The sequence below is a fragment of the Neodiprion fabricii genome, chromosome 2 (genome assembly GCF_021155785.1).
Source record: "Neodiprion fabricii isolate iyNeoFabr1 chromosome 2, iyNeoFabr1.1, whole genome shotgun sequence".
NCBI classification, from domain to species: domain Eukaryota; kingdom Metazoa; phylum Arthropoda; class Insecta; order Hymenoptera; family Diprionidae; genus Neodiprion; species Neodiprion fabricii.
The window spans coordinates 32,368,743-32,386,610 of NC_060240.1; the positions used below are offsets into that span (position 1 = coordinate 32,368,743).

The 17,868-nt window shown below is 34.6% G+C and overlaps 2 protein-coding genes and 1 long non-coding RNA gene across 10 annotated transcripts; 2 read left to right on the forward strand and 1 right to left on the reverse strand.

Annotated features, from left to right (window-relative positions):
* The first annotated feature begins 9 nt into the window (after nucleotides 1-9).
* On the forward strand, nucleotides 10-11,161 carry LOC124176134. The gene is made up of 3 exons (XR_006869310.1): nucleotides 10-618; nucleotides 771-6,856; nucleotides 10,875-11,161. It is a non-coding gene; the product is annotated as an uncharacterized LOC124176134 (long non-coding RNA).
* On the reverse strand, nucleotides 2,949-11,022 carry LOC124176131 (transmembrane protein 268). 4 transcript variants are annotated; one of them, XM_046557001.1, is made up of 6 exons: nucleotides 10,396-11,022; nucleotides 9,889-10,269; nucleotides 9,468-9,635; nucleotides 6,614-6,809; nucleotides 3,601-3,684; nucleotides 2,949-3,236 (listed from the first exon to the last, which is right to left on the reverse strand). In XM_046557001.1, the coding sequence occupies exons 1-5, from the start codon at nucleotides 11,020-11,022 to the stop codon at nucleotides 3,632-3,634; spliced, it is 1,425 nt and encodes a 474-aa protein (XP_046412957.1). In that variant the 3' UTR covers nucleotides 2,949-3,236; nucleotides 3,601-3,631. The 4 variants fall into 4 exon arrangements, with proteins under 4 accessions (XP_046412957.1, XP_046412955.1, XP_046412956.1 ...); XM_046556999.1 differs by lacking the exon at nucleotides 3,601-3,684; XM_046557000.1 differs by having other exon boundaries at nucleotides 2,949-3,684.
* Nucleotides 11,162-12,451: 1,290 nt separating the features above from the next.
* LOC124175561 (mediator of RNA polymerase II transcription subunit 15-like) lies at nucleotides 12,452-17,801 on the forward strand. 5 transcript variants are annotated; one of them, XM_046555949.1, is made up of 11 exons: nucleotides 12,455-12,683; nucleotides 13,015-13,301; nucleotides 13,868-14,100; nucleotides 14,360-14,702; nucleotides 14,863-15,066; nucleotides 15,269-15,283; nucleotides 15,317-15,824; nucleotides 16,075-16,221; nucleotides 16,477-16,923; nucleotides 17,107-17,300; nucleotides 17,406-17,801. In XM_046555949.1, exons 2-11 carry the CDS (start codon nucleotides 13,026-13,028, stop codon nucleotides 17,652-17,654), a joined length of 2,616 nt encoding a protein of 871 aa, XP_046411905.1. In that variant the 5' UTR covers nucleotides 12,455-12,683; nucleotides 13,015-13,025; the 3' UTR covers nucleotides 17,655-17,801. The 5 variants fall into 5 exon arrangements, 4 of the variants coding, with proteins under 4 accessions (XP_046411905.1, XP_046411904.1, XP_046411907.1 ...); XM_046555951.1 differs by having other exon boundaries at nucleotides 12,456-12,683; nucleotides 15,401-15,824; XR_006869197.1 differs by having other exon boundaries at nucleotides 12,452-12,683; nucleotides 15,269-15,824; nucleotides 17,090-17,300; nucleotides 17,406-17,543.
* Nucleotides 17,802-17,868: the final 67 nt, after the last annotated feature.

A 17,868-nucleotide genomic window follows, 5' to 3' on the forward strand; every position in this document is an offset into this window, starting at 1 on the left:
AAAGCAGAAAAGCGCTACCTGGCGTGCTTGAGTCATAGACCTGAGTGCAAATCTGAGAGCACATATCGTGGAGGAAGCCTGGCGGCGGATAAAGAGTCCCCGACGAGTATTTCTCTCTTTCTACGGCAACCAGTCGCGAGCGTGCGAGACAGAGAAGGGTACTCTGCTTACTATTCCGCTCTCTGTGCCGCTTTCCACTTACACGAAAGGGTATACCAGGCTTCCTCCATAGTATATGCTCCAAGGTGCAAAAATGCTCGTGAAAATCTAGACCACGAAGTCCTTATTCTTCCTTTTGAATTTATCTTACTCAAAATAATTTTACCCATTTTGTTAAAAAAGCTCCTTTGAGGTACTTGGATAAAAAGTTTGTTGAAAATTTTCAAACTACGAACTTCTAAGGGATTACAATTAACCTAAAAATTGATTGACCAGTGTTGTTAAAAAAATGTGAAGAAAATTAATTGATGAGAAACGAAAAAAAGAGATAGCTGAATATGTTTGGAAATAAAAAAAATAATTTACCGCCGAGGCCTCATCCCCCATCACCTGAACAGGTATTGGAAGATATTCTAAATGCAAATAAAGATGATGTGGTTTTCAGATTCAATAACAGGGGTACGTAGATTTAAGTATCAATAATAATAATTTACTTGTTTCCTAATTATATCTTCTCATGTCTAATCTAATATTTCATTTATTTAAAGTCGATATAATTCAGTAAAGAAAGTTAAGAACATTTGTATCTTTAACCTTTGTGTTATTTATAGAGGAATCTGGGGGTGAGAACTTGCATTATCCGATGAATACAAATGATGCGGAATCCGTGTATACAAGGTTGAAAATATATTTAAATGTTAAAAAAACTTTGAAGAAGTTAAGTGACACACTATCGATAGAAAATGAGTCGTTGCAAAGTGCCAATGTAGAGATGAAAACGATGGCTGAGGGTATAAGGAAACAAGCACAAGATGCCCTTGTTAAACAGTAATAATGATATTTGTTTATAACGTGTAATCACAATATGCATAATTATAATCAACAAATATAATTTTCAATATCCAGCTCAAAAGTAATATACTTGTAAATTGTTTTATGTACTATAAATCCTAATTTATTCTAATACAATGTAATGATAAACATATTTCATTTTAAAGTACATATGATGATATGTTTAACTCGATGTTGCTTACTTATTTTAAATACACTTACTCAGGGATATGAGAACACTAAACGCATTCTAAATTTAGTTATGGTGAAAACTTCTGCACTATAATATATGAAAAAATCCACTAAAATTGGACAGTTATTTTGTATGGGAATCTCCTAATAGTCCCTTTATAAATTATGATTCGGAATTAATTTCACAGATAAAAAAATTGGACATCAAATTCAAAGTACGGAAATTCAAACACAAAACTTTTCGCTTTTAAACATACTTTTTTCTTAATTTCACCACTATTAAGTTTGTTAAAAAAAGCCCATCTAGCCCCTTTACCTTAAATTATATGGACGTTCAACATCGAGATACTCATATAGGTATTAAGAAACAGTAAATATAGTCTTGAGATTCTAAATTGTAATATTCGTTTGAGATATTTCATATATAATGTGCGTAATGTGCAGTTTTGCAACGTAATTTAAAAACTGCTATTAAAGTCTACCTAAAAAAAAGAAATTAAAAGTTTTGCCTACAGATTTTGGGTGTCTACAAGTAGTAGTATATAAAAAGTCAAAATATTCCTGCAGCACACAACAAGACTACATATTTGTCCTGTGTAAATATTTTATCAAATTCACATAAATGTTTCCAAGTCATCGTTCATAGCTACAAATTTGCACTACCATGAAATTTAGAAAGGTTTAGTCACCCTGTGTAAAAGGCACAGTTTTACTTTAAAAATATTTTATGCTACATCACTAATTTCATCTGCAATAATTACATTCTTCAAAGGCACATTATTTCAAACTAACAAATGACTGCTCCTGTGAATTTATTGAGAATTAGGAGAATAAAAATGACAAATAATTGGTAGACTGTAAAGATCCTTACTGAACAATGTGCTAACATCATTATCAATTAGCATCTCTACCTACAAAGATTACATCTTCAACGCATATTACCATGTTAATTCCAGTCACACAGTAGAACAAGTTTACACTGAAAACTTCTAATTCCTCATTTGCAATAATGTCTTTTAAATTAATCGGTGCTGGTTTTCTCTTTTCTTAGAAAGTAACAATGTAAATTTAGGAAAACTATTGAAGCTCAAAACTATGATACAGTATGCGTAAGTGTCTGCTTACTTATTTTAGTTGACCCGCAAAAAAGAGAGAAAAATGTCTGAATACATTACGAGTATTCGACTTTGAGTATCGTACAACGAGGTAATCAAAGTGTAATTGAATCTGCATCTTGTTGTCAAGTTGTGCGGAAGACAAGGTGCTTAACAAATTTAAAGCCTCTTTTGAAAAGTACCATTCATGAATCTTGAAACTTACGTGGAAAACTTGGAAACATGGATAAAAGTTTGATTCCACAGATTAATGCTTGTACAGATTAGTTATTCATGGAATATTAAAATACCGCTTGAGAGCACATTTGTTAGCAAAATTAGGACGGAGATCGTGATTAGTACATTTCAAAAATGGGTCCTTTGATCAAGAAATATTTATACAGTAGTTGCAATATTATATATCTTTATACGTTTGAGGTATCTTGAGATTCAAATCCGAAGACCTTACACATTGGAGAATTATAAAGCAATAAATCTGAACTTGAGAATGCGAGCATAATTTTTAGCGAAATAATAAATAGGCACTTTTCAGTCAGACCGTATATATCGATACATTAACGACCCATCACAAATTATTTATTTTTACCCAAACTTTGTATCAAAGGCACGATATTGTTCCAAGAGAATATTATTCATGTTTTACTTGAACTCAGGTGCCTTTACGAAGTTGTCATACTGTATAATAATTCTATGATAAATAATGAATCGATTCATCAGAACGTGAAATAAGTTTGTAAAATAAGTTGTCAAGCACTCGATATTCATTAGTTGAATTTTACAAGAAATTGAGTTGAGTGAAAAAATAAGTTGCACGTATTTTGTGCATCAAGTTTTAATTGTAAGACAATTATTGCTAGTGGTAGTTTAAGTCTGGTATTGTGTTGACTCTAACAGCAGGATCACTAAGATAAGCGCACCAAGTGAAACCAGGTGGATATCCTGTAAAATTGGAAGAATGAGTTATATTACACCATTAAACAAATTGATTTGATACAGTCTAGGGTGCAATAACATACAGTAAATTGGTAGAAACATATCCAGATGCCCTGTGTAGTGTTTGTGTTTGGCCAAAGGTGCAAACCTATTAGTGAGATGAATTAGAGAGGCTCATTGCAAGCGCCTTCTTATTGTATTTAAAGTTAATGTTAAGATGTCAGTAGTTATATGATTCTGTTAGTGGAAAGATAAGTCAAATTAACTTCGTGAAAACTTATTCTAGTCATTTGCGATATCACCAAAGCCAATTTACATTACAATTAATTGCTTAATATATGTTTATTATATTCCCATTTATAATACTTACAAGGTAGTAATTGTGAACAAGTTGTATGCAGTTAATGTGCATGAGGATCCGATAAAACTGCCACCTGTAATGTTTTTTGTCCAGCTGCGTGAAATTGTTATGTTGTTATTAGTCACAACTTTCTAACGGTAGCCCAACCAATTGTTAAAAAATGTGCAGATTTCCTCTAAAAACTGAAGTTTTTTTTCAATTATTATCGTTTGTTCAGTGTAATTCCGGTTGATCAGCAGTTTAAAAAATAGTAAGCAGTGCAAGTCAATTAAAATGCGTGCTATGAACACAGATCTTTTACCTGTGTCCGATATCCCTGTCTTACTGTACTAATTGCTCGACTGGTAATAAACATTCACTCCTTTCCGCTGTCTACTTTCCATTAATAACTTATGCATACAATCGTTTTGAACTGTGCCCTTGCCTAAGAATAGATAGTAAAAGCAGACAAATGATAATTGCATAAACAGAAAAATATAGAAATGAACAGAAATTTGATAATGAAGTAAGTAGGTTGAAAATGATGTCGATGTACACGAGGAAAGAAATGAGAAAAAAACGGAAATAAAATTGTATAATAAGTATTTAATACAGGTCATAACAAGGATGCATAATATGTGTACATAAAAATATATAATTTGTTACTTTAATAATTATATATATATCAAATGCTTTGCATTTGTTTTTTTTACCTTAGAATTTATAAATTCAATATAATCCGAGTGATTCGTGTAACAAAGTCCTATGGGACTATAATCTAAGCGTGTTAATCATACTTCATTGGAAATGCTAAAATTAGCTAACCAAACTCAATAGGGACGGAAAATTGAAGTGCAATATGTTCACCATATGTATACGAAAAAAATACAATAGTGCTGCAGAATAACCGTGTTTACAAAAAAATAAGAAAGTTGAAGAATTCGTAAACTGTAGATAACTTTTACTCTTCGTGATTAATGATTAGATGTTACTGAAATGCATAAATTGCAAAGAATATTTGTTAATTTTCCAGAGAAAAATAGTATAGTATGTATCAAGGGACAGAAGTTGATGATTGCGACAAGTGTGAAGTTTTCACCTGAGCAAAGTGAGGGCAGCAACCACACGAGTTGCAATCGCCAATTTTTGGCTCGAGTCACACAGAATAGTTTTTATAATAAGTAAATGAAAAGTGGTAGGGCTTTGCTTGGCAGTATTGCGGGTACGAATGGCCAATTTTTTCTCCATAGGGACGAAAGTGAAGCAGTTGTGGATTGCGCTTGGGCGAACCTATCTTTACAACACTAAGAGGAAATTGGCTACTTTCTTCCTGCTAAACTGCTATGCAAAGCCCCACTTTTCATGCATGTGTGACAAAACACATATATCAAGTTGTACAGTAAAAATGATAGATACAAATTTAATAATTCCCAAGAATACTTTGCAACAATCAATCAAGGTAATGAACTTCAAATTCTTAATGTATAAATATTATAATAATTATTGTCTATAAAAGACAGATGAATTGAAATTTGCTTCTTTACTGCCATTTGATCAGTTTGTAGTATAGTACGATTATATTTCACATCATACTCATTGCAAAGATGAGTTGAATGTGTTAAAACTTAAATTATACACATTGCTTTCCTTTCATAAGTAAATAAGTAAATCCGAATACTGCTATAATACATACAATATCGTCTATCCGATTTTCTAGCACCAATATTTATGAAGTATTGTGAACATGAGATTTTTGTCCATGAATACATAGATCAATTAGATCGCAAAGTCAGTCTTTTAAAATACAATAGATCTACCACCAAAAAGCATGTTTAAAATAGCTGCTATATATACATATTTTGATTGAGCAATACCTGGAATTCATTAGTTCTTTCAATATTTCTGTAATAGTACAGTTCACTCTTTCAACAGTGCCAGTGTTGGGTGTGTAAGAGAATTTCTTTCAGAGGAAAGCAATAGCGTGCACATCTAGTGTACGACACTATGGAAAGAGCCATAGAATTTAGCCCCAGGTGGGAGAAGCAGCACTATTGGTAAAGCGCAGTGTATCGAGTTACCAAAAAATTAAAAAAACCACAAATAAAATATCTTGGTCACTAATAAGAATCATTTATCAAATTGCTCAAACAAGACAATTAATTATATACCATTTAAACTAGTATAATCCACATAGAATAGAGAACGGCATTATGTAACAATGAAGCAATTTTATTCACTTTTCATGAATTTTTAAATCTCACCATTACCAAAAAATTTACTACATATTTTTATGTGAACTAGAATATGTTTTTGAAATTTTTAACGTTAGCCTTTGATTTGCCTCATTATTGCAATATTTCATTGAAGTATGTTATCTGTCAAACCCCAACCAAAGTACGATGGATTATTTACAACGTGACTAAATAGCAGTGAGTACAGTTTTGATCACTGTAATGTGTGAAAATAAAAAATGAATGAAGTAACAATAAAAATATGCAACATATAATGCTAGTTTGTGATAAATATACCAAAGTGTTTTCTAGTGCAAAGTATATATTCAATATTGAGTAATCCTTGGATATTTGAAAAATTTATAGCCATAATGAAATATTAAATAGGAACTGTTCAGATTCAATAATTTCAAAAAAAAATTCCTTCATCCCATTAGGTACCAGTATTTTATATGGCTATGTATCATAGTGCAAGGTTTCATGTTACATTTGATGAGTAAATGTGGGTCAGAAAGATAACCATTACGTCACACAGCTAACAGAAACATCTTATAATGCCAGAAATAACGTTTTTAGATAAAGTGTTTTCTTATCATTCTTTAAATCTGTTTACAATTATTGTTTCATTTAGTTATAAAGTTAATATTGATCAACCGTCCAACAAAACTAGGACATTTTTAACACGCATCTGTGTTTTAGCATGCAATTTGGAAAAATAAAGGTACGTTTGGAATTTCCACAGATCATATAGTGCCCCTATCATTTGAAGCCATAATTTGGAATAGAAAAGAATTGACGCATGGTCAACTTGCCTTTGGGTTTATATTTGAGGTGATCTTCTATATACTGGCAGGGGCAGCGGGCGGAGACGCAATGTCGTGGTGCGACTGATGTCCCCACAACAGTTCTATTTCGCTCCTGGGAATCTATAACCAGGTCAAGTCTGCGCCTTGCAAAGTGTCGCGCCCATCTGGACGCATATCTCAGCAGCAGCAACTCCGCCCGCTCCTACCAACACAGACCAGCACCGTTCAATACCTGCTATTTACGTTTAGGTAATAAATGTTAATAACTGTAAGTTTGTGCATAGCTGAATTTTTAGAAAATAGGTGATACAAACATACATGATTAGTTTCGTGGTTAAGAATTTAGTCAAAACACCCAATCAACATACAAAATGGCCATGCAGCTTTCCAGTATTGGTAAAATGCGTTTTTCTATGTTTTCACTGTTATCAAAACTGCAGAATCTGTTTGCTAATCGTGACTTATTACAAGCTCCAAAGAAAAAAAAAGTCAGATTGAGTAAATGAATAAGCAGTCAGCAGTTGTTGAAAAAATAAAGCACTAATAATAATTATTCGGCATTATACGATTATATCTATATAATTTGCACAGTACATCAACATTATTGGCAATAATGCTAAATTTAGAATACGAAACACGCGTTGTCAACAAATTTTGATCCTCAGGTAGAGAAAATCAATTAACTTATATAATGTATTCAAGAAGATTCTTAAAATGCCAGACAAATTTTCGTTTAAGGAGTTGAATAAACTTCAAGAATAGGAATGTAGCATGTAATGCATGCAATTCAAATAAACAATTTGTAACACTAAACGGTTGAGAAATGCATAATTTAGTTAAAGACTGATGCATATATTACAAACTCACAACATTTTTTACTGTATACTACAAAGCTGTTTCGCGTATGAATTTATATGAAAAAATGTGTGGCTGCCTACGTTTTTACAAAATTCGTCATTGACATTGAAAACATGAAAATATAATTATAATGGCATAACCGAATAATACTACATGTAATAATACCACTTCACATATAGATGCTTGAAATTCAATGACGTTATGCATTTTACACTGGTACAAATATTGACTAACATTGCCAGATATTTTCTCACAGAAGATGAAAAAAATATTAAACGTAATTAAAAATTGAGACAACTTGACGTGATTATTTCAATATATGCTCGTTGAGTAATGAGATATGTGATACATATGATAATAATACAGCTGTATCCTGGCTATTGTCAAACAATTAATTTTTTTATGTGATGTAAAGAATAAAATATGATGAAAGTCGGAAATAGATCTATGAAATTAAATTAGTATGACGTAATATTTATACATTTTGAAAATCCAACAGTATTGGAATGTATTTTTTTTATTCAAGCTGCAAATCCAAGTTTTAACAAGTACTCTCTTGCCGCCACGTCTTACTTAGAGTGAGAATAATCTACACAGTATTGCATATCTCATTCCGATCCATTTCAACCTGGGATCCACTCAACATTTTTACCATAATCTGTGGCCTCGTATGTAAATATTCTTTCCTCCGGTGTTGTGAGTTCTATAACTTGTTTCTTAAATAGCATTGAACGATTTCAAGTTTATATAAAAGGCAGATCTTCGAGATGGACAATCCGTTCCAGTCAACTTATAATACAGACCACAATAAAGGTAAACATATTTTGGCACGTCATATCACAAAAATCTGATAAACTGTTGTCAATTAAACCATTTCAGCACATAAATTTTGAGGTAGAAGCTAACATTTGAAAGACTTCAGAACGGAAAATAAATCAATTGAACAATTACTAATTCCTTTTGATTAAAATTACAAAAACAATCTGTCCATGAGAACAGCAATGTTCACATCGAGCTCTAGAGGAAGAACTATAACGCATCAAGTATATTTTGATCAATTGCTAAATCCCCCTATCCCTCAGAAATCCACTCCATACGGGGCAGAAATCTCTACCCTGAATACGAGGCTTATTTCTTAACCATTCCTCAATATATTGACAAGGACATAAAGAAGATGCGGAATGACGCGGACATGAAGGGTTACCCCCCTCCTCGTCAACTGTCCAATCCAAACGTCGTCGCAAGTAGTCCTTAGCCCATCGTTGTACGTACCGACAAAGTACTAGTTCACCCTTTCCCTAATACATCATTTTAAGTAAAATAACTGGGGTGTAAATAATATGGTACGTGTGATAGTGTATTGATAAAATGTACATTATAATACTACAAAGTGGGTCAGAGGTTAGGAAGAACTGTAATATAGTTTTAATTGGATACAAAACGAATAGTGTCATAAACGACATCTTACCAAATTGTTTTTTTATTCGTCTTAGAGCTATTATTTAGAAAAGTATGGTATATTTTCTACAGTCAAATAATATGTGATGTGGCATAATTTTTCTAAATATTTCAACAATTTTTGTTTTGTATTTTATTTCAGCTTTATTTGAAGTATAACACAGTTGCTTTCCTGTTTTTTTGACTCACTTCATAAAATGTTACAATTGAAATAAAATATATGGCAATAGTACAAATCCCACAGTTCTAGATGAGAAAGTCTTTACAACACTTTTAACAAGAATTGGAACCCATAAAACTTAATATAATTTGTTTGGATTTCAGTAGATTAAAAAATTTGACTTTGAAAACATACGTTTATTTTTTTATGTTTGACTATCAAAGATATCACCTGTTTTATTGTTATTTCGGATTAATGCTCAATGCTAGTATTTGTGGAAGGGATTTTAAGCCAAATTTAATTTACTATTATAAATTGTCAAACAACGAATATCAGTCAACATACTGTTTGAAACATCGCAGAAATTATTGAATTTATACTGACCTGCTTACGCGATACTCTTGTAGTTGTACTACCCTGTATAACAATATCGCTGTCATCAATATCCATTCTTTGTTGCAGGTCCTGTCTACGTTTTGATTCAGCTGCCTCATCGCCTCCTATGACTCTTCCTTCTCGCTCCTCCCTCTCAATTACTTCTTGCAATTTTTTCTGAAAAAGTAGTAAAATACGCTAGAATCAGCACTCAAAGGACTCGCTGACAAGTCCTGAATTGACACGGGAGTTTTTCTCAACGTGTTTTTCCGAAAAACTATGAATTAAAACTTTTACCAAAAATAAGATTTCCGTTTTTTGTCTTAAATCCAATCTCTCCTTATTTTATACTTGTTTTATATGTTCTTTTGTCTGGCAATGCTCTGTGAAATGGTTACAATAGCAATCATGTTTTTGTTTTCATACTTACAATGCAATCGGTGGTGTCAAAATAAATAAAACACAAGTTGACTTTATGGCATGATATTTTGCCACGGTCATCTAATCCCAGTAATATCTTGTGTCGCAATAAATGCCGGTTTACTTGAGCCATACATTTTTCTAGATTATGGTTCAACTTTATCTTAACAAACATGCACAAAAATATTGCAGCTGCATTCAAGACTAGCCACATAACACCAAGACCGAACAAGGTTAATCCTGTTACTCCTGAGAATAACAATCCCAGTAATACTACAAAGGCAGTGAATATCCATAAAACGAGAATACGTTTGTAGCATATGTTGTACATGTTGAATCGAACGTCGTTTACAAGTACTCCCATTATATACACGTAATCTTCTACTGTAAGCTGAAAAATGAAATATTCAATCAATAAGTTTTGAATAACGATTTTGTACTTCAATAATTGATAAGTAATGCATCGATGCCTATTACCCCAAGTACCTAATATGTTATAGTGATAAGTCCAACTTACCGTCAAACCCTGAGCCATTAATTCTTCTGGTACCAACTCTGGTCGAAATTTGGCGGGCGTAATCCAAGGCCATCTTGTGTTGACTGGTAAAAGTGTGACAATTGTGTCCCCATTGGCAAAGCCCTGCCTAATGTTACCAATTGGGGTGTTAACAACGTTATTAGTACTTGGTCTCCCATTCGAAGTATCTCGAAGGTCAATTGTTTTCAAAGAAGCACTTTTTGGATCCGACACTCTAACATCGGATGGTAAATTTAGGTCAGGTCCTTCTGAAGATATAGATCTGTTCAGACCAGATCTATCTAAATTAATATGAACTGATTCAGTGGCTATTACTGCACCACTGTACTCATCGTTTGACTTCTTTTGTGCACTTTCAACCACTTCCTCAGAGTTTACTATTTTCTCAACATTTACAGCTACCGTGTCTGGTCTCATTACCACAGGATTATTTTCATTTGATTTTTCTACTTTCTCAGGTGGTTTTAAACGGGCTGGTGTTTCTGGTGGCGTTTCATCATCAAATTGGACCCAATTTTTAGTCTTATCTCGTATATCCCCAGACGAATTGGGTGACTTGGATATAGGCACATCGTCAGTTGTGTCTTGAGACATCGAGGAGCTCATTTTTTTCTGGATGAACAAGTGTAAGGTGTTAAATTGAGAATTGATTAACATTAACAATAAATCAAGTATGTTATCACTTTGAAGTAATTGAAAACATAAGTGAAAATGATGAACAAATAATTATATTTATCACTGCAAACATTTTGACCTTAATTTTTTTCATCTTTTTACCACATAATTACCGAGTTTAAAGATACGAGCGCACAAAAGAATTCGGAGAAATTATTTCGTAACTCCTCTTTACCGAAACTAAGCGTACGCAACACAAATCCTAATGACCTACGCGACGTTCGTATTGTTCTGAAAATTATACTGGTGGTGAGTGAAACGTTGTAAATCTTTTGACGTGTGGGTGTGACACGATACGTACGTTTATTATATTGCGTATTGAACCTTACAAGAATACCTGAGCAGATAATAAACAATTGCCGGGAAATTGGTATGATTGACAATTGTTTACCTATTTGACGCCGCAATAGCCGATCCCAAATTAGCGCGTTTAGTGGCAAAGTGTGAATAAAACATCGGACTGCATTCGCTTACCTGATACGCGACGTGAACCGTTCGACTCGAGTATCCTATACTATAGAGAGTCTAGAACCTGGCTAGGCCAGGTGAACCAGGTGAGGGTATACGCAAGGGGGGACACCGACGTCAGGATACGTCCCCTGCAAGCCCCCTGCTACCTGATACGCTGTTTGGTCGTATACACACGTGGAATTGTGTATACATGCATACGGCATATATTAATGTATAACTTGTAAATGTACGGCACATCACCTGACACATCCCCCCCAAACCTGAACGTAATTTTAGGTGCATTTTTAATTGGCGGTATACGGTGGTAAAAAGAAATTAAGAGAGTTAACGAAGTTCGAGACTGAAGTTACGTTGTTCATGACAGGAATGAGAAAATGCGAGAAAACGTTTTCAACACTTGTCCTCATAAAGATGAGGAATATATGTCTATAGGAAGAAAAAAAATGTTTCATTCGAGATTTTTGGACTGGTTGGAGGTGAAACAATTGCCGTGGAGTAATATTTAAATTCGGAAAATACGAAGTTGTAGGGACGCAAATTCGTAAGAAATTCACGGTGGCTTTTACTTGTTGATGAAGTTAATTTGCAAGCGTACAGAATAAAACCTCTGCGAAAGTATTATATTCATTACGAGCCATTTCGAGTCTCATTAATGTTCAGTCAGGTCATATTAAACGTGAATCCGTTGTCTAGAATATGGTAGACTCAAAAAGGATGGACGCGGTCTTTTACTCTGCAATGAGCATATAATTGTAGCAAACTCTGTTGTAGCGCCGATTTTGGCACTGGCTAAGTGGCCGTATAGGGAAGTAAATTTCCAGAAAATAATCGCTCAGTCTTTTCGTAATCCTTTCTCTCTGCTCTGTAGTAAGTAATTTGTAATTGCTTTCGGAACCCCACACGCTGAAAATCCTAGCGGCTAGCGGTCAAATGAAGTTTTAACCGTGGTTTTAACCAAGAAAACTAGTAACAAGTTGGTTTGTTGTAACGTGAATTACGAGTCAAATGAATAAGTTACAGAAAGAATCAATGAAACATTGTTGCACTTATTTTATAAGTCTTTAATTGACGTTGTCCCTTTCTAAAGTAACGCTACTATCACATTGTGGTGTGTAGTAGAGGTACGGTATACTTTATAATCAACTTCCAAAAAGTTTCTCAACTGCTGTCAATCCTCAAGTTAAACTGTGCACGTCCAGAAATTTATGAGATATTTCATTAAATCTTGGGTGGAAGTAATAGTAATTTTTATTGAGTAACTCAACCTCTGCGACTTTTTACTTTTTCCCCATGGAAATTGTAAAAATAAATGTGTTAAAGTGGTCAAAAAATTTTAATAATCAGTGCACAACGATAACAGAAAGAAATGATTTGGGTCTTGGATAGCCCCGTCATATATATTGCAATACTCGTCTCACATTTAAGCCTGATTAATGCTTGATAATATTTCAGCTGAAAAAGGAATGAACCCTAATATGAATCCATTGGATGGTAGTGGCGTTGAAAAGAGGCCACCGGAGGTCAGCCAAACTTTACAAAATATAACTGCGATTCAGAATACTCAAAACATTGCTCAGAGTAGTGTTCCAAGTATTCAGCCGCAGCAGACTATTGTTGGTACATCATCAGCACTACTTGGTAAATCTGTATCTCTGGATCTTAATCCAAAACTATCTTTGATGAAATCTCCGAGCCAACCTGGGAACGTATCAACAGAACAAAGCAAAATTACTACAACGGTGATGTGAAAACTAATTTATAGTAAAGAATATTGCTGTATAAGAACATTGCATATCAAACGTTCTCGTTCACTTTAATTACCTAGTATTAATCATTGGCTTTGATCTTACAAAAAGTTTTCAATGTTATTGGGACAGAAATGATTTTGCAGATATTAGCTTTCAATGTTTCCATCTATGACAATGTGAACAGCTGACAATGAAATTTTTATAAAATTATTGTAAGTTCGCAACAGCAAAGAATTTTGCAAAAAAAAAAAACAATCATTATCTTCAGGATGGTTGATTCAGGTAGAAATGCGAAGCACGTTTGAAGAAGCAAATCTGCAAAAGATCGTATATATAACTTGAGAAAAAATTGAATTTAAGCTGAAGTAATTACATACATATTACGTGTTATTGAGAATAGACATGGAAAGAATCGTTGAGTTTAATTGAATATTGTTAGATATTGAAACCCATCATTCAATAATTGTTTACTCAAATATTTGGTACAAATCCCATCTGAATACAGACAAACTCGAAATGGTAGATTTATTGACTGGAATTTTAACATCTTATTACAGTTATGTCCTGTTGGTTCAACGGTAAGGATAATATCTCCTGGGATGTTAAACAGTGTTGAGAGGCAGAGGGACCAACCTCAGCAGACACCACAAATTGTTTCGAGTATACCTGCAACTTATCATGTACCTCGAGGTCCAGCTGCAGTGGCCAACATTTCGGCTCCTAGATCTACGGTTGCTACTCCAATTGTCAGAGCAAGCACCAGTCAGCCGGTACCAATCTCAAGGCCTGGGTATGTACTTTTTCCCATTATAAGTCTACAGGACAAGTGCTTGAATATTTGTTATTTTTTTTCCCTACCTCAAACCATACAAGTAGCAAATAAGATAATTTTAAATTTAAATGCTTTGTGTAAACTCCGTTTTTCCTCCTTTAAGAATGAATACTGTTTAAACTCATTATTGTTAAATTTAGCTCCAATAATGAATGTAAACATGAATTCTTTATATTATTGTTCTTGTGGTTATTATTCATTATTTTTCTGATAATAGTCCTAGTACAACATCGCCGAGCACACAGTGGCAGCCGAAAGCAACGTCCGTTGTATATGCTACACAGCCTCAACGACACATTGCCCCAGCTGTGAGTAGAGTTACGAAACCTGTGACTCCGGTGTATTCAAGCCAGCAAACTAGACTAATAACACCTCCGTCTGCGAGGCCAGTACAGGCTACTGTAGTTACGGGAGTTTCCTCTGCACCAGCTCGATTGGTTACACCTGTATTACAAACTAGTAGTACTAGTACTCGATTACCAGTTACACAGACGAGACTGCCGATACCGCAGATCAACTTGACCCCACAGCTTGGAAGATCCTTGGCTCAAACAATCCCGGTATTTCTAGTTTTATATATCTTATCAACTCAGTCAGTTGGTTTTTACTTTAAACTTGCAAACAATATTCTTAGAAAAATTGATAAACTATAAATTCAGTAATTGGTGCTAGAAAGGTTTTAAAGCGTTTTAAATACAGTCAATTCACTGTTGATTTCAGACAAATCAAACCAACAGGCCGTTGACCACTCCTGGAACAGTCAATCGAATGACTGTGTCTGCACCTGTGATGTCTACTACTAGTAGGATAGCTACAGCTGGATCTCTGTCAATTCAACCAAATGTTGGGAGACAGTTGGCAATTAACACAGGTGTGAGCACACAAAGTGGAACCGTTAGTCGTATAGTGATTCCTCAACAACAGGTCAGTACTTTAACCAATTATTCCGTACCTTATGGTTACAAATAATACACATCTTTTCTCAAAAAATCGTACTGTTTTCGTGATATTTAATTTCCTCTTAATGCCGCATTTAATTTCTGCATTTTCGCAAGCTCTTAAAACTCACTCTTTATTATGTCATAATATTCCACTCTCATTGTATATGTTTTATTCCATCCATCAGGTCCAGCAACAGCAGCAGCAGCAACAACAACAACAACAACAACAACAACAACAACAACAACAACAACAACAACAGCAGCAGCAGCAGCAGCAGCAGCAGCAGCAGCAGCAGCAGCAACAACAACAACAACAACAACAACAACAACAACAACAACAACAACAACAACAACAACAACAGTGTTCGCCTCGTGTTGTTCAGACAGTAACTTCCCTTCCGAACATTGGCGCAGTTGCCCGTGTCATTACGACAACAGCTAATGTCTCTGGTATTCCGAGAGTAACGCAGCAAAATTCTCCATCAGTTGCACGTATATCTGGAAATGTTATGCCTCTGCATCCTCTACCGATGTCTTCAACGAGAGTTATGCCGGCTGTTGTTAAGACTACTCAATCAACAGGCTTACCTCAAACTGTTCAGCTTAAAACTTCCACTCAACAATCTGGGCTAAGAGTTTCAACAAATACAGCAATCACTGGCACCGGTGCGACACACTCAGTTCAAGGTCAATACTTGCACTCCCCACAATCCACTACTTATTACTCATTTGAAGCTTCTGGTAAGTGTGTAGTTGATTGAGTTGGATTTCAGGGTGCGTGAAATGGATTCTGATTTCATGTTGTTTGGTTCATATGATGTACTTTATATGCAACTGGTAGGTTGTATATCAGTCAGCCATTTGCTTAGAGATATTATAAAATAATGTATGGTGTTTATTGAAATTCTATAGCACTTGAAATAATTAGAGATTACAATAATTTATTATAATATGTTATTGGATTGTTTTTGTAATTTTATTATATCTGTAGGCACATATGCTCAGTATCGTCAAGCCTCTATTCAACCGGTTAGACTCCTGGTTGAGCCAGGGTATGAGGAGCCGCACGTTAAGCCTAACGCTTCGCCTAGACCAAGTATATTAAGGAAGCGAGACCATGACAGCTCGCCTGCAAAAAGTAAGTCACAATATTCAGGCTCCTTATATTTACTCAGTCATTCTGTTACATTAATATTTCAAATTTTACTGTACTTAAGTTTTGCGAATGAACATGCTCACGCTTTGCTGTATACACATCTATTCTGATTTTCTACAAATACCTAGTTAATTAAAGTTTTAGGTAAAGGACTAATGACCTCTAATCATAGTTGTCCAGTTTTGTTAGGATGTATTTCATATAATTGCGGAATTGAGTCATTGTTTTGCCATGCAGGTGCAGCTAAGAATTTAGTGCCTGTGTTGGCATCTTTACCTCCAGCAGTACCAACCTCGAGTCCGCCTGGTTCTCCAAGAGGAGATCGGGACCCTGGTGGTTGTCAGAGTTCTGGCTCTACGACTGTGTCAGCAACTTCATCTCCTGGCTTGGATGAAGAACCTGAACAATCAAGAATTACTATAAATCCTACGGTTGAAATGTCACCACGAAAAAAACCCCGAAAACAACAACTTACAGGCGTTGAATTGACTGAACCAAGGTGTACCGAGGAAGAGATGCAATTTATTACCGAAGAGAAGATTAAGAAAGAAATTAAAACAGAAACGAAAGATAAGGTGAATCATGATAAAAAACAAAATTCTAATAATCAACAAGATCATTCGTTCAGTACACAGCAACAATCTTCTGCACCTGTTAGAAGCCGACCAACACCATCATTGTTAGGTAAGATTGTGATTTCAAAGTTACTTGATACTTCTCACAAACATCCTTCACTTCACCGACTTTACGTGGAATCCAAGATGTGAGGCAAAGAAGTGAGATTGCATGATATTCTAGTGTAGACTGTTTCATTTGTAGATTGTAAAATTGGTTTGTTTTGTTCTCTCTGGTTTGATCAAACTAAAGGATCGTCATGGAAAAATAGATGCGATAGCAGATTACATCATTATCGAAGACCTAGTGACGTGCGTCCGCGAGAAGAGCGTAGACCAACTGTGGCTGAATTGGCGCAACAAAAACATGTACTGCAGAAATTGAATGGTTGGAAAGTGTATCATCTCACAACACAAATGGAGGATTTAGCAGATCTTGAAAAACAAGTATGCAAGGACAATGTTGGATATTGTTCATGAAACAAATTTTAAGCCCTTGAAAAATTTTTAACTAAATGCAAAGCGTACCAGTAAATAAACAAATTTTCGTAGGTGCATGAAAAATTGAAGTCAACCTTGTCAATGCTGGAGTCACAGCAGGGTGGCCGAGGAAGACAGGAGGAAGGATTGGAGCGTGCCAATGAATTGATAAAGGGAAATATGCAGCGGAGTAGCTTAATTAGTGAGGGGATGAATGAGGCTCGTACGCAGCTTGTAGCAATTTTTCAGCACAAAAGCCATGTTACGGAGATTTTGCAACGTTGTGGAAATAAACGAGCTCAGAAAAAAAGGGACAAGTAATATTAACTTCAAACTGTAAGTTATCTATGTCAGAATTGTTAATACTATCGAAAGCTTCTTAAAGAATCAGGTTCTATCACAATACCTATTTTTAACTGTATCGTATAGAATCTATATTATGTGAAATAAATAAATGGTTTTATATGTAATAAGGTATAGTTATCATTACGAATTGGCAAATAGAAAATGCTCTGTTATGAATAAGATTTATGTA

Bases quoted from the DNA above. Each gene is read 5' to 3' on its own strand.
- LOC124176131 (XM_046556999.1), bottom strand. From the start codon at position 11,022: ATGAGCTCCTCGATGTCTCAAGACACAACTGACGATGTGCCTATATCC. The intron at 10,270-10,395 runs GTAAGTTGGACT...TTCATTTTTCAG, and splicing joins TAATGGCTCAGGGTTTGACG to CTTACAGTAGAAGATTACGT. The intron at 6,810-9,467 runs GTCAGTATAAAT...CTGTGTTGGTAG, and splicing joins CAAGAGTATCGCGTAAGCAG to GAGCGGGCGGAGTTGCTGCT.
- LOC124175561 (XM_046555948.1), top strand. From the start codon at position 13,026: ATGAACCCTAATATGAATCCATTGGATGGTAGTGGCGTTGAAAAGAGG. The intron at 13,302-13,867 runs GTGATGTGAAAA...ATCTTATTACAG, and splicing joins AAAGCAAAATTACTACAACG to TTATGTCCTGTTGGTTCAAC. The intron at 14,101-14,359 runs GTATGTACTTTT...TTCTGATAATAG, and splicing joins GTACCAATCTCAAGGCCTGG to TCCTAGTACAACATCGCCGA.